This window comes from Clarias gariepinus, chromosome 19 (genome assembly GCF_024256425.1).
Source record: "Clarias gariepinus isolate MV-2021 ecotype Netherlands chromosome 19, CGAR_prim_01v2, whole genome shotgun sequence".
NCBI lineage: Eukaryota > Metazoa > Chordata > Actinopteri > Siluriformes > Clariidae > Clarias > Clarias gariepinus.
The window spans coordinates 8,606,575-8,622,401 of record NC_071118.1 but is presented as its reverse complement, the minus strand read 5'-3'; the positions used below and the strand labels follow the sequence as shown (position 1 = coordinate 8,622,401).

At 35.3% G+C, this 15,827-nt stretch overlaps 1 protein-coding gene across 1 annotated transcript; it reads right to left on the bottom strand.

Annotated features, from left to right (window-relative positions):
* Positions 1-211: 211 nt before the first annotated feature.
* On the bottom strand, positions 212-14,013 carry LOC128507380 (claudin-4-like). Its single transcript, XM_053478226.1, has 2 exons — positions 13,255-14,013; positions 212-2,492 (listed from the first exon to the last, which is right to left on the bottom strand). The coding sequence occupies exons 1-2, from the start codon at positions 13,745-13,747 to the stop codon at positions 1,849-1,851; spliced, it is 1,137 nt and encodes a 378-aa protein (XP_053334201.1). The 5' UTR covers positions 13,748-14,013; the 3' UTR covers positions 212-1,848.
* Between the last annotated feature and the right edge of the window lie 1,814 nt (positions 14,014-15,827).

Genomic DNA, 15,827 nt, shown 5'->3' with positions numbered 1-15,827 from the left:
GCAGGTGTTTGTTTATTCAACATTTTGATTTGACATATATAGCAGGTTAAACTTATATCTAAGATCTCAAAGTACTGCAAAAGTTTCATTAAATTCTGTTCAGCGGTCGATTGAAGACACAACCACAGTTTGACACATGCACAGTACGCTGTTGAAACTTGCAGTTTATAATCTGCAACAAAACAACAAGTTGATTAAATTTTTGGTGCAGGTTTATTTTTGGGAAATTACCTAAGAACTGGCAATGTTTCATTTAATTCTGCCCAGCCAGTTTTGCGTAATGTTGTGACAAATCTGGCTGGACAGACATACAGACATACAGATACACAGACATACAGATATACAGACAAAAGAATTTCTGAGACTGGTTTCGGGTCCTCTAATGTATAATCATTAAAAGAGCGAGTTCTTACCAATGTACAAACAAAATCTTTCTTTTATTTATATAGATGATAGGTTGACACCATGCCTTTTTAAAAAATATACATCCTATATAATGTATTTACACCAAAGTTCGCACTGGTCAGAAAGCATTAGTCTATAATAGCAACTCTAATAATAGTTTTGGCAGCAACTCAATTCTCAGTTCACTTTAATGTGTTTGGTCTAATATGTTAAAGTATAAAGGTTTGTAAGAAAGCAATTTAAAATGTTTTGGTATGTAAGAAAGAAAAACATATGGGGATATATATCAATAAGGTAAGGTTCTTCTGTTTAGCATTTATGGAAGAATTGGTACATTTCCCACCTTAGGTTAATCTTTAGGACAGAGGACTTTTTGTTTTTTGGTATCTTGGTAACATGATAAACTATATTGTTATGTCTTCAAGATAAAGAAAAAAGGAGACTGATGGGGAAATGACTGTACATGATACAAGGGACTAACTTGGAAAAAGTTTAATGCGTCATTCATAATTTGATTAATAATACTCTGGAATGAATAGTAACTCTGCTTCATACAACCTTGGCATGTTTTATTCATAAATTAGCATGTTAGGGATTTCTTTATCAGATCTAATGATTCAAAACTATTTTTTTTGTTATTTGTTAAAATGTATTACTTTATCTCGGGATCTCATTAGATGCTCTTTTTCTTTTAAAAGACTTTGGTGTAATACATTGACTGCCACCTCTAGCAAACAATTCTGCTTTTTTGAAGCTGTGTGTACTAAGGATTTGTCTATTTGTTTTCAGTACATCACTAAGCAGTCTGTCTTCTTTGTTGCACAAGGTAAATATCACCAGTCATTTAACCCACACGGTTTCAGGTTTTTCATCTATCACAAAAGGCTTTTTAATTCAACAGAATAGAGGACAGAATAGCCTGTAGCACTTCATATAAAATTATAAAATCACTTAACAATATTTAATAAAATCTTAACACAATAAGTAAAAAAATGTAATCCACCAATTACTATTCATGAAAAAAACACAAGTCCAATTAAATTCTTAATGCTTGTAAAAGGCGATAAAAAGAAGTTCACGTTTTAGTTTCCGTCTCTGGTCTAATTTTCATAAGCAAATGCATGTAAAACAGCACGCCTTCCAATCTTCCTGAGTAAATTTTAAAGCATCATAGAAAGGTTATGTAGACAAAAGCCTGAAATATGTATTAAAAGAAAGTAGCTCCATTCAAACTAACAGTGTAAATGCAAGATTGATAGATTTAAACATTTCACATTGCAATTCCTTATTTAACAGGTACAAACTTTAAAACAACTCCAAACAGAAACAGCAAATACAGCACAAAGCAAATATGAACAGCATAACACAGCCCTTCATCTCGGAGTCTACTCAGAAGATTCTTTGTCTTCATTTAATGATTTTTTACCTGTAATTTAAAGACTTTCATACATAGTCCTTCCCATAGCCACTGGTAGTGCGAGGAGCAGTATAAGCTTTATTCGCAGGCTTATATTTGGTCTCACGTGGTGGACAGGTGCAGCACAGCAACGCCCCCCCGATGATTAGAAGAACAGCGGCTCCAAAGCCTAAGTACAGCGATGTTCCCAACTCTCTGCGCTGAGTGGACGGCACCAACGGGTTGTAGAAATCCTGAATGATGGTGCTGGAGGTCCAGGACACTGGGATAAGTGTCAGGAGGCCAGAGAGAATGAAGATGATGCCAGAAATGATCATGACTTTTGCCTTGGCTGCCTCTTCCTCAATACAGTTGGTGCATTTCGCACCCATGATAGAGATCATTATACCCAGAACACCCAAGATGATGGAGATGATGCACATAGCTCGTGCTGCCTGAAGATCCTGAGGAAGTGCCAGCATGGAGTCATACACCTTACACTGCATTTGTCCAGTACTCTGAACCACACAGGTCATCCAGATGCCCTCCCAGATGATTTGTGCTGTCACAATATTAGCTCCAATAAAAGCTGTGACCTTCCACATGGGCAGAGCACAGGTTATAATAGCTAGGAGCCAGCCTATTAAACCTAGGGCAATGCCCCCAATTTCCATTCCCATCGACATGGTGAGTTGTAGATGCTCTAGCCCTGATGAGATAAAGACAGTAAAGTTAGAATCCAATCCAACCTCCTTGTTTGGCAATATGATGTAGAGAGTTGTAGGGAAAACAAGCTCCTTTTATATTCCCAGAGCAACAGGTGGCGGAGAAGGAGGAGGTTCTTACTCTGGTGACATGGTGGAGGAGGATGGTAGGAGGCTTCTGGTTTCATACAAAATATTACCTGCCTACTTTAGGGAGAAAGAACAGCATTGCTCAGTCAAACCGGTATTTTTGACACAAGGCAAATGCTCAGCTTTTACTAGTCGAAAGGGGAAATAAAGCATTTGCTATGTTTTATAATTAGCCATTAAAGCCATAAAAGCCATAAATAGATTAACCAATAATAGGGAGGTAAAAATGTGCTTACACATCTTAAAGCCAAATTAATCACAAATCACATTGTACTGTATAGTAAGTCATGTGGTATGTGACAGATCACAATTGCAAACCAATACAGTATGTTCCTGACGTAAGTAAAGTAAAGGAAACGGTACGGTACACCTTCACTCCACTTGAGGGAGGGTCTTGGCTAGGTAGTGCTTGGGGAGTATTATGCAGCTTCTACGTTGTTATTATTTGTCTAACAGGGATTGTCCAAGGATATTGGACTGATGACTACAGTAGATGGTCCCATGTTCAAACACCACCACCACTAAGCTACTACGGTTGGGTCCTTGAGCAAGGCCCCAAACCCTCAACTGCTCAGGTGTATAGTGAGATAATGTAAGTCACTCTGGATAAGAGCATCTGCCAAATGATGTAAATGAAAAATGCTTACTAGATATTCAAACTCTTAGATGTACTAGATTTACACTTTATTCCTAAGTTATGAAATTGTATTAAATTACTTGGAATACTCCTTTAAACTCTATTTCACTTCTTTTCCTTAGACTGACAGTCTCTTCAATGCCAATTCAACCCAAGGGGTTTTGTTCAGGAAATGAAAGTTTTAAGAAGTCCCATTATATTTTAAATATTTACTGCCCGGCCCAGCCCCAATAACAGTTGCACACTCCCGGATTTCTTTGACTGCATTTGGCTTTGGTTATAGTGCACAATGTGGTGGCCAGTTCATGTGTGAAAATGATTCCTCATGCTCCCTGCCACAATTTCACAATTTAAGTGCTGGAATGTGCTTGTGCCAACAGGGAAGAAAAACTCAGGTCATCAGCTGACTTAATTTAATTGACACATAACATTGTTGAGTCTAGACTTGACAAACTGGAGCTGATCGGCTCCAGATCACAACACTGCCTTTAGAGGTTTGTGCAGTAGGCACTATGAATGCTTGTACATTTTTCATGCACTTCCCATCTTACCCTGATGTGCTTATGACTCTGGTATAGGGTCAGTTTGGACTCATCTGGCCACATGACCTTTTTCCATTGCTCCAAAGTCCCATCTTCATGCTCCCCAGAAAATGTAATGTTTTTTTCCCCCCTGATGACTCAACAGGTTTTTTTTATGGCCACGCAGCTGTTTAGTCCCAACCATGTGAGTTCTTGCAGGTGGAAATGCTCTTACATTCATTATTAAACATAGGTGTGATTTTTACAAGTTTTTTTAACCATGCAATCTTTTTTTAGCATTTGCCAAAATACTAACTGATACCCTTAAGTGGCTGTAATAAACACAATTAGTGCTTTAAATTTTTTTTGTGGGTGCTGTAGACCTGAGACTAAAGACACACCTCATTGAGTGATTATTTAAGACAAAAGGCTATACTGCTAAATACAGTACTTGCTTTAAATGCATCAATTCAATGCATATGTTATGAGACAAAATTAAAAGGGCCACTGAGTAACATAATAATAATAATAATAATAATAATAATAATAATAAACGTTTATTTCTGAACCCAACAAATTGAGTCAAAATTTGTGTGTAGAATTTGTGTGTGTAGATGTGGGTTAATGCATGAGTGGTAACGTATAACCACACTAACATGAATTTGCAGCATTTCTTGCACATGTAGGCGATTTGTTAGCGATGATAGGTTAGCCAAATTTTTACCCCAATTTATAACCCAATGAAATAAAATAAAATAAAAAGTAAAATAAGACTCAAAATAGCTTTAAAGATTTGCCACCAAAAAGCTTTTTTCATGTTCCCAGCATGGAAACAAGTTCAATTAGTTGCATGCAAATCTTTCACATAAAACATTACCAATTTCAATGATCAATTTCCCATTTCTATCTTGTACAATATACTTTATTCTTATTGCATACATTCATGAGATTTAATTATATAATAACATAATAATTGACATGGTGCCAATCTACTGTAGAACACACACAAACACAAACACATGCACGCACGCAAGCACGCACACACACACACACTACGGGCACTACTGGTCTTTGGACTGTGGGATGAAACTGGAGCACCCAGAGAAATCAGAGCAAGCACAGGGAAAACATGCAAACTCCATGCACACAGACCCAAGACAGGAACCAAACTCTTGAACCTGCAGTTGCAAGGCCACAGTGCTGACTACTACTCCACTGTGCCGTCATCTACAGGTTTCAAACATCTATGTAATTAAAGAAGTTAAAAAAAATGACCCCGATTTTCTTATTTATCTAATTTAAATATATCAATATGTATATCAAAATGTCTGCGTCAACGTTTTGTTAATTAAGTTACTAACAGAACCCTGTCTTGTAACTCCAAAAAAATTTGTCCCTGTGCCAAAATAGTTTATTTATAATAATTTATTGCTATTGTGTATATTAATTGAATATCAATTATGTAATGTACATTGTTATGTTTTTCTTTATCATTTTAATTAAATTATTTGATCAAATATGATGTTAAACTGTTCAAAAAAGAGAGTAGTCAGCCAGGGCTGACATTATGGGTCAAAATAAGGAAACTTGTTAACTTTTAAACTCAGTAGTGTCCATTAGATAATGAGTCAGGGAAAATGTGTTCATCTTTAAGCTTTGCAACTGACAGATATGTAACAAATAACTTTCTTGTTTAGACCATTATTTTTGTATTTTTTATGCTTATGTAAAATGTACACCAAATTATAGCATGACTCAACTCCTAGTTGTAAATAATGGCTTGGTATGAACAACTTTTTTTTGCAATAACAGCTTTAGGTCTCTTAAGTTAATTATTGAAAGCTTTGCACACTGTTTGCAAGTGATTTTTGTCTTTTCTTTTTGGCAGGCTCCAGATTGTGGAGGATTACCGTATGTGATTTTTCACAGCAATATTCAAACAGTGCCTTCAATCACATCTTTGACTTGGACGCTGTAGATTATTCAGGTTTTTGTGTTTTTTGAAAAGTCCTGCTTTGTCAATGACTCTGGCCATCCTATTCCCCAGACTATGTTTCACTGTAGCAATGGAGGTCATTAAGGGGCCTACATTAAGTTTTTACAACACATTATGATTAAAACTTGCACAAAAAACTACACAGACAGACATGAACACAATACCTGGCCATTCGATATTTTATATGCCTCTTCTTGAGCAGTGGTTTCTTTCGAGCCACCAGTTTGTCTGGTGTTAGATGCAGATTAGGCTAATTGGCGTTCCCAAATGGCCTATAGTGTGTGTGTGTGTGTGTGTGTGTGTGTGTGTGTGTGTGTGTGTGTGTGTGTGTCACCAAAAAAATATATACACACTCCAGTAAAAAAAAAAAAAAAAAAAAATTTAATACTAAATTTATTGCTATATGTTATATACGTCACGGCTGGACATGTTTTTCTGGTGCGCTATTGCCAGCTGTGCAATATACAACCTGTGTGCCTTTTGAGCATGTTAAGACCCCCAAAAAGCCCCAGATGCTAATGTCACTTAATGTGGTTTGGTGGCGCAGGTGCTTGGGCCGTTCATCATTTGCGTAGTGTGGCGTGTGTGGTATATGTGTGTATAGTGTGTAGGATGTGCGTGCGTGTGTGTGTGTGTGTGTGTGTGTGTGTGTGTGTGTGTGTGTGTGTGTGTGTGCGTGTGTGTGTGCATTTCCAGAAAAGGTTATGTTCTCAGCATGGAAACATTAGCTGCATAAAATCTTTTCACCTGAACAGACATCAATTTAAATGATCAATGACCTGTTCCATGTTTTACAATTTACTTTACATCAGAATTGGCTTTGCACTGTCCAAAAATGTATTTGTATTTATTGCATACATTTATTAGATTTACACTACTGTTCAAAAGTTTGGGGTCACTTTCTAACTCCATGATCGTTCCTAATTTTTTTTTTTCTTTCTACATTGTAAAGGAATGCTGAAGGCGTCCAAAAATGCATTAATCTCCTTTAAACAGTTAATGGTGAGATGTGTTTACTTATGCTCTGTAAAGGCTTCATAACGCCTCTAATCTGATTTGCTGTTAATTGGTCATTTTTCAGGCTGATAACTCTAAATTAACTTATCGTCTGCAACAGAGGTAGGTTTTGGTCTCGCCCTCCAAAGAACTATTACAGAAAGACTGACCTCTGTGTCTTAAAATAACAACTAATTGTTGTTTTCGTTGTTGTTACATAATTCCATATGTGTTATTTTATAGTTTTGAAATCCCCAGTATTGTTGTAGAATGTAGAAAATAAACTAAACAAAAACAAAGAAATTTGCAAGTGACCCCAAACTTTTGAACGATAGTGTAATTGGATAATTAGATAATAATATAGTGTATGATGTATTTCCATATGCATTTTCTATTACAGTTTTTGTTTTTCCATTGCATTCATGTTTAATAATGGCTAAAAATTGTCATAATATAGGTTTGCTAAACATGCTAAGCTCCAGAGACAGTTTGATAAATATACTGTGCTTCTCAAGAACCGCACATTTCAAAACGGAACTACATCATAGACCACCCACTATACCCACATTTTAACTTTGTATGGTACATGTTGGCATGTGTGTTTAAGATTGAGAGAGATAATGTAGTAATCTTAAAAGAGTAATCTTAAAAGAGTAATTTTAAATGAGTATTTAAATAATTATCACATGGGATAGGCTATAGTTAAATGACAAACAAGGACAGCAATGTCAATAAATACGCCTGAAATCAAGGTCAGTTTAGACAGATAAATCAATTTAATTTCACAATCATTATATAACTTTACAGATATCCAGATGCACAAACACCACTCACCTGCAAGTTTGCAATATATAAGAGCAGCGTTCAAATTAAACCAGGACCTTTAATTGTGCAGAATACCCGACCACAGCTAAGAGAATAAAAACTACCTTAATTTTTCTATAAAACCACCTGCCAGATTAAGCGTAAGAAAGTTTTTCAGTAGAAAGTATGCCAGAGCCATGATCGAATTGCCTATGAAATACTGGCCTCCCAGGAACTCCTTTAATGGCCCGGTTATTAGGAAATGTCTTGGAGTAAGGCCCCATACAGGACTGTATATAAGACATGGAAATAACTCCCAGATGAATTCCTGTAATGTGCAAGTGGTGCAGTATTTGGTCATTGTCCAGCAAAAATAAATTTCATAAGCAAACCAGTCCATTTCTTTCCTCAATGTGTTCCATGCTACATGTTCACTGGAATGAATAAAGTGTGCTTATTTATGGACATTCATGACCATATGTCCATAAATGACATGCAACTAAGAGTTTCATCTCCGTACTGTGCATGAAGTCTTCTGTAAATGTAAATCGGTTTTATGCCTTCATTCACAAGATCACTACTTCCATATTGACTTAAACTTTATTTGTATTATTTACAAATCCAATACAATTTAACATAAATCGTTTACTTTTTTTATATTATTAAAGAGAAAAGGGTATTTTAAGATGGTGGCAGACGCACATTCTCAGTAAGTCTATCACTCTTTCTGTCTAACCACAGGTTCCTGTTGACACTTTAAACATGTGTACTTTCCCACAGTTGTTTTACCATAGAATGGAGTTTATTATTGGTAATTTAAACAACATGTGATGTCAATATAAACACATTTTTACCTGGAAAACTCTGGTGTTTGTTAAAAAAACAAACAATATAATGGATTAATTTGCATAGATCACGGAGAATCTCAGTAACGTTAATATGAGTTCCAGGATGTAAATTACAAAATGTGGAAAAGGTTGACCACTTATGAGAGGCCTTGAGAGGGAAATCTTTTTAAATACACTATATGGACAAAAGTATTTTGCTATGACATTGTATCCAAATATATACTTCAAAATGAATTTGGTCACCTTTTGCAGCTATATAAGCTTCCAAATTTCTTGGAAGTCTGTCCACATTTTGGAGTGTTTCTATTAGAATTCTTGACCATTCATTCTGTAGAGGTCAGGCATTGGTGTTAGACAAGTAGTAGTGATGGGAAGTTTGGATCAGTTTAGTGACTTGGTTCTTTGAATCTCGTTCATCAAAATAAACAAATCTTTTTTTTTTTTTTATCATTTAATTCATTTCGTTCTTTTGATCAGGAATAAAATAAAATGTTACATTTTTAATAAAATCACATCTACATACACAAATTTTGGCTATGGTTCCAGTAATGAAAATATTACAATGCAGCTAAAAACATATAAACAGATATGATAGATAAACAAAATGAGCTCACCTCTCATATCTTCTGGTCCGAATCGTTTTTTCTTTTACACTATTAGCATCTATGAGAGTCACGTGACAAAAAACAAACGATTTCGACCAGATGACCCATGAGAAGAACTGCTCAATTCTGTTTCCAACATTCTCATTCTAAATGGTAATCTCCGTTCCAATTCATCCCAAAGGTGCTCGGTGAGGTTGAGGTCAGGGCTCTGTGTGGGCCAATCAAGTTCTTTTACATAGAACATATCAACCATGTCTTAATAGTCCTTGCTTTGTGGACTGGGGCATAGCCATGTTGGAATAGAAAAAGGGCCTTCACTAAACTGCTGCCACAATGTTGGAAGTATAGCATTGTCCAAGATGCATTGGTGTGCTAAAGCTGTAACATTATCCTTCACTTTGGATAAAGGGCATGATTGAAACATCTGAATTGAATAATTAACAGGTTTGTCCACACTATGGACAAAATACTTTTGTCCATAGTGTAGTAATTAGCAGTTAATTATTTTCCAGAAATAATTCATTCCAAAAGTATAGTAGTAGTAGTAGTAGTAATAATAATAATAATAATAATAATATATTTGCATTAATCCCAGTCTTAATAATATATTTTTTTTAATCAAACATTTTGGCTTTCCTGTCTTAAAGAATGTGAAAACAGAATAACAGTTTGTTGTTGTAGGAGTAGTTTCCTTTTTCCCCCAGGAACATAAAGTGCTTAAACCTGTTGGGTTTCTCAGGTTTATATTCAGAATTGTTTAAACAAAATCTTTTCTGGTTCATGTTACGGAAACTACAGAGAGACTACATTTCCCACTACACCGATCACGCTACAAATATGGCCGGGATGGGCTACAATTCCCAGCACTCATGAACTATCGAAGTGTACTTCTCGGGGTGCTCCCTAACCGCTGCTCCGTGCGCAGAGAATGTCGGTTAAGGGAACTTACCTAGACAAAATTCCACCTTTCTAAACAACCTGCAACGTCACCAGCGTAAACGTCACTTCCTCTGTGCGTTACCCTGGTAACCTGTCGCTGCTACTGTAGAAATTTCATATTACATATTGTATATTTATTGAAACAAAAACTGACAAATTTGTAAAACATTAAATGTGTATAACTCGTAAATAAATGATTTGATTAATTTACTAGATGTACGGCGAATGATTCTTTTTTTTTTTTTTTTAGATTTTTTTTTATGCTTCAGCGGGACGCAATGACTCATGGGAAATTTTCACGTCAAGTTCCGGTGTTATGCGCTAAAATGCCCCATCCCCCCCACCGGAATACATAGTAGGGGAAGGGGTAGAAAATAGAATTGGGATTGGTCTTTAATCTCTCCATATAATCTCTATAAAATATTATATTGGAACATAAATTCATAGGCTATTATTATCAAATATGATATTACTCTTATAATGAACCCCAGTCACGTGAGCCGTCGAGACCATTAAGTTTATTTTGCGGCCCATATATTTTGCAGGGGTTTGTCAGGTAATACAAGAATGTTTACACTCAATAATTGTTGTTTATTATGAAAAATTACACTAAACTAAATTTTAATTATAAAATAAGAAATATAAAAATATACGTGTATATATATATATATATATATATATATATATATATATATGTGTGTGTGTGTGTGTGTGTGTATAATTTTTTTTATCATATACCACGTATATTTTTATATTGTTTATTTTATAATCAAATTCGTTTTGTGCAATTTGTAAATCATAAACATATGAATTTATGTTCTAATATAATGTTTGATAGATATTAAGTAGGGCGGGGTGGGGGGCAATTCATGGCAGGGGGCACTATAGTGCAGTAATAATGTTTATAACAGTTTGAATGATTTATGTTTTTTATTGAAACGTGGGGCTCTTTTGTATGTATCTCAAGTAAAGTCCTTTCATTTTAAAATCGAGAGCATCACAGACAGCATACAATTAAAAACCAAACTGCTAAGGCTTATGTCCATTTCATTATTAAACTTACCAGGTGAGGAAATCACTGATAGCTTGCGAGGTTTTAGACACATTGAGACAGACTGGCTGTAAAACCACAGTGCTTGTTAAGGGGCCAGGCCATGGCCGAACATGATCACTGCAGGAAGTACGCCTAGGCAAATAATATAAAATATATTTCCGTATCATTCTGATGTAATATGTTTACAGATTTTTAGGCTGAAAAAGTTTTTTGTAAAACAGATTTCTTTGTCATTTTTAGTCAAAGGTCTTCTAATTCTCCTGTTTTATTTTTAAACAAATTTTATTCATCTGAATAATTAAGTTTTATCTAAGATCTAATTTCAAAGGCCTTGGTTTGAACAGCACTGTCACATTGTCTCTGGTAACTAAATATCAGACAATACAGTCCAACCCATTACAGTCTGAAATATTGAAGTTTGTTTGCTGACACACTTATCATATCTAGCCTTTGCCTTTTGGTCTATAAAATGGGGACATACTCAATTGATGAAGATATAAAAGATCTACAGTTGTGTTCAGAATACACTCCTCATAATCATGACTGGAATAGCAGTATTGGGTTTGCAATGATTTTTTCCCCCCTTTACTGGTCCTTTTCTGGGGCAGAGAGGAGACCATAAAGTAAAACATACCCCAAAGCATGGTGCTACCACTACCAACAGTTAATACAGTTTAGTTGAATGAATCACCATTGCTCTCCTAAACATACTTCTAATCAAAATATTTCTCCAGTGGTCTTTTGCTTTGTTCAGCTACAAATGTGTGCTGTTAATTCTTTAGCAAATTAAAACATATTATAGCACCACCAAATCAAGAACCTAGATTGGTGTATGTATATTTTTGCTTTTGTATGTATAATTTTTGACTGTATTGATTTCCTCCTGAAACAAACACTGCAACCACACATTAAAACAACTGGTTTTGTTATAAACATTTATTGGTCCATTAGTAAATGTACTGGACTCAGATGTAGTTAGCACAACATAGCAACAAATAACCTATGTTACAGTTTACCCAATTAGCACTGCTAAGTTCTTTATTTTAATTGTAAGTTGCTTTGGATAAAATTGTTAATCAGTTCAGATATTTATAAACATAGATGCCATACATTATGTTATGTTAATGTTTAACTACTGCTGTAAAACTTTATAACAGCATGCTATTCTATACCATATTTTCTTTTAGACCTTATTTGTAATATAAAACCATTTAGCTATTTACATTTCATTACTGTAATGACAAGCCATTTTTGTATCTTATATTGTAATACGCTAGCTGTAAAACAACTTTTTTAAATGGCGCTACTAGCTTGCTATTAGCTAGCTTTTATGTCCATAGACTTCACTGTCAGTTTATCACACAGTTGATCAATATCATTGGCTTCTTTAGCAAGTTGTGTCACTACATAATAATTGTGGAGTGTGATAATCAAAGCTAATAGGACTATGACATATAGCCTTCATACAGATAGTATAAAGGAAGCTAGAGCCTGGGGAAAAAGTATTTATTATAAAATTTTGATCATTCATAAAAATGCTGGCAATCTTGTTTGCATGATAGAACATAAAACAAAGCTAATGATTATAAGTAATTACAACTGCAAAATGGTAAATAATGTTTGCTATATTTAACAATAATAAAGGCCTAAAATGGATAGTTCTATAAACGTTTTTTTTTATTCTAGATCACAATATCAATAATTCAAGAGTAAAAATAGGAAATACCATAAAACAAATGGGTCTTTATTAACTTACCCGCAACATATTGCTACTGCAAAATACTCAATAGTTCAATAGTAAAGAAAAATGAAATATGAATAATATAAATTTATATATTTTACAAAATGTCCTGAAAACAAAAACGTTCATTTCAACATGTCCTTTAGATGTCCCCTATATTGGGAAGTATGGCAAATGAAAAACTCTCCATAAAACTTGACCAGCTTGGAACACCTGAGTTCCCAGCATTTTCCCCTAAAAGACAGCAGAGAAAATGAGGTAAAGCACTCTTATGCAGCTGAGATTTCTTTAGACATAGTCTTTCCTGCTGTATGAACTGGGAGCCACTGAGCGGTTTGTCATCGAATAAGCCCCACGGTTCACAGGAACGTACTTCATTTCCTGTTGTGCAGGTGGACAGCTGCAACACAAAATCGAGCCTCCAACCAGCAACATGGCTGCAGCACCCCAGCCCAAATACAGTGAGGCACCAATCTCCATCTTCCGGGAATCAGGTACAGTTACGCTGTAGAACTGCAGAACGATGGTATTGGCTGACCAGGAAACAGGAATAAGTTGTATGATAGCTGCGATTATGAAGGTAACACCAGAAATGATCATCACACGGGCTTTGGCAGCCTCGTCCTCGATACAAGTGGTGCACTTAGCTCCGACAATAGATATCAGAAGGGCCAGGACGCCCAGGACAATGGCCACTACAGTCAAAGCTCGGGCCGCCTGCAGGTCCTGGGGGAGAGCCAGAAGAGAGTCGTAGACTTTACACTGCATTTGTCCAGTACTCTGAAACACACAGCTCATCCAAATGCCCTCCCAGTAAATCTGAGCTGTGATAATGTTGGTTCCAATGAATGCAGTGACCCTCCACATGGGAAGAGCGCAGCACACAATGCTGAGGATCCAACCGAGAGTAGAGAGCGATATTCCCAAAATTTCAAGCCCCAGTGCAGCCATAGTGTCCTTGTTTCTTTGTTAAATCTAAAATGCTCTAATCTCTGTCTTACTTTTCTGCCAAAAAAGTATTTGAGGTCTCAGGAAAACTGAGGTATGTCAGGAGCATGTCCTGGTTTACTATGCTACGTCGTGGTTAGAGCGAGGCAGTGTGATCTGTCTGCGTGGATCAGCCCTTGCAATATTTATAATGCGTGAAGTAAAACAGCCTTAACTACCTGACAGGTGACATCAGATGATAAGGTGCTATTCGAGCATTGGTTGGCCTACCTTAGTTCTGATCTTTAAAATATCCCTTCGCCGATAGCACAGTTTCAACAACGGTTTGTTTATTGGAAGTAACTGCAGTATAATAAACGCCCAAGGCTTGGCTTGTTACCTGATGTTAATGGTTAGCTAGTCTCTTCGGTGTTGGCAGTGTGTAAAACAAGACTTATGGGAAATGTCTCTCTGCTGTCATGCCTGTATAAAAATATTGACCATTTTAGATTACTATTAAGACTGGTAAAAAAAAAAAGAAAAAAAAGATTATGATTAATATTATAGTTTTATCTCAATTTTCCCAGTTTACATTTAGACTGAAATGAAGGTAATTTACAAGTATGAATATAAACACATTTATACCAGGCCATAAAAACTAGCAGTATAATGAATCACCTCTATAAAGCGGTATAGTATGCATGCAACAATTTATGGGTATGTTTTGGAGAAACGGCCTGAGTTTTAGTAATGCAACAGAACACATTTCTTACAATCACTAACTGTAGTGATACAGTGAAATGCATAAATGCTATAGTAAAACCTATAAATTTACACATTTTACTATAAATATACAATTTTAGACAATTCAGTTAAACATTAAGGATGCTAAAAAAAACACTCGCAATCCTTTACAGTAATTTTAAATCATTCAAATGTCAATAGAACATAATTGTTTTAGATTTTAGCATTAGTTTTAGCATTTAAATGAAGGAAAATAAAGGAAAGTAAAGATAATTTTCTTTATTTTCCTTCATTTACTGATGGTTAGAAAGTGGCATTTAGGTAGTTTAGGGTTATTGTTGCAACATCAGAATGCAGTGTTCTATAGATCGATGGTTCTCATAGTGGGTCTGGGTACCCCAAAGGTCCATGATATATAGTTGGCCATGATGCAGTTAGTTAGTTAGTTAGTTAGTTAAGTGATTTATTGATTTATTGATCATTTGTTACAGTAGTGTAAATCACAACCTGTCATTATGAATCTACTGTGATTATTACACTTGTTGTTTGTTTGATTGGCTACTTAAATGGGAAGATTTAAATTCAAATGCCCATACCTTAAAATTTTAACTAGGCTTAACCATAAAAAAAGTGAAAAAAGAAAAAGAAAAAAGAAAAATTTAGAAAATCCAATTTCTCAAATGCTTGGGGCGGGCACTTTGGGTTAAAGGTCTTGAGCAAGCGCCCAACAATGGTGATCCTGCAATGATAGGGGGTAAATTCCCAACCTTTTGGTCACCAAATCAGATCATCACGTGTCTGAGCCATCATTGCTTCAGTTTTAAACCTCCAAAATTTAGGCAAAATATTATTGTGCACATCTATACAATAAGTTAAATGTTGGAGTATTTGGATTATGTTTATGAATCTAGATCTAGCCCTGTCCTAAATCTAGCCTCTTGTTTAAGCTTCATAAGCTTCCTAACTGTAACTCACGAATGTTTAGAACATGCTTTCAAAGATTTCAAAATTCATAAAGACTTTGATGAATGGTCTCTTTCTATAATGAAAATAGTAAAATGATAAACTCAGATAAAATGTGTTTGTTGCTGGTGTGTTTTTAAAAGAAAATTTTACATTTTAGACATTTGACTTAATTAAAAGTGTTTTCCTAGAGTTTTCAGGAATGGAAGCAAAATTTCCACCCTGAAACCCTGCAAACTCCCCGAACGTTACCCACACATGGGCCAAACATGTGCAGAGATTTTATGATGATACATTATTTATTTCAGCAAGAGAGAAAGGATCGGATAAAGTGTTTACATGGTTAATATCTACCTACTGAATGAATTATCAGTGGCTTATACTAAAAATTCATTAC

Excerpts from the sequence above, each read along its gene's own strand:
- LOC128507380 (XM_053478226.1), bottom strand. The coding sequence starts at position 13,747 with ATGGCTGCACTGGGGCTTGAAATTTTGGGAATATCGCTCTCTACTCTC. Across the intron at positions 2,493-13,254 it reads GGAGATTGGTGCCTCACTGT|TCACCATGTCGATGGGAATG; the intron begins ATTTGGGCTGGG and ends AGCATCTACAAC.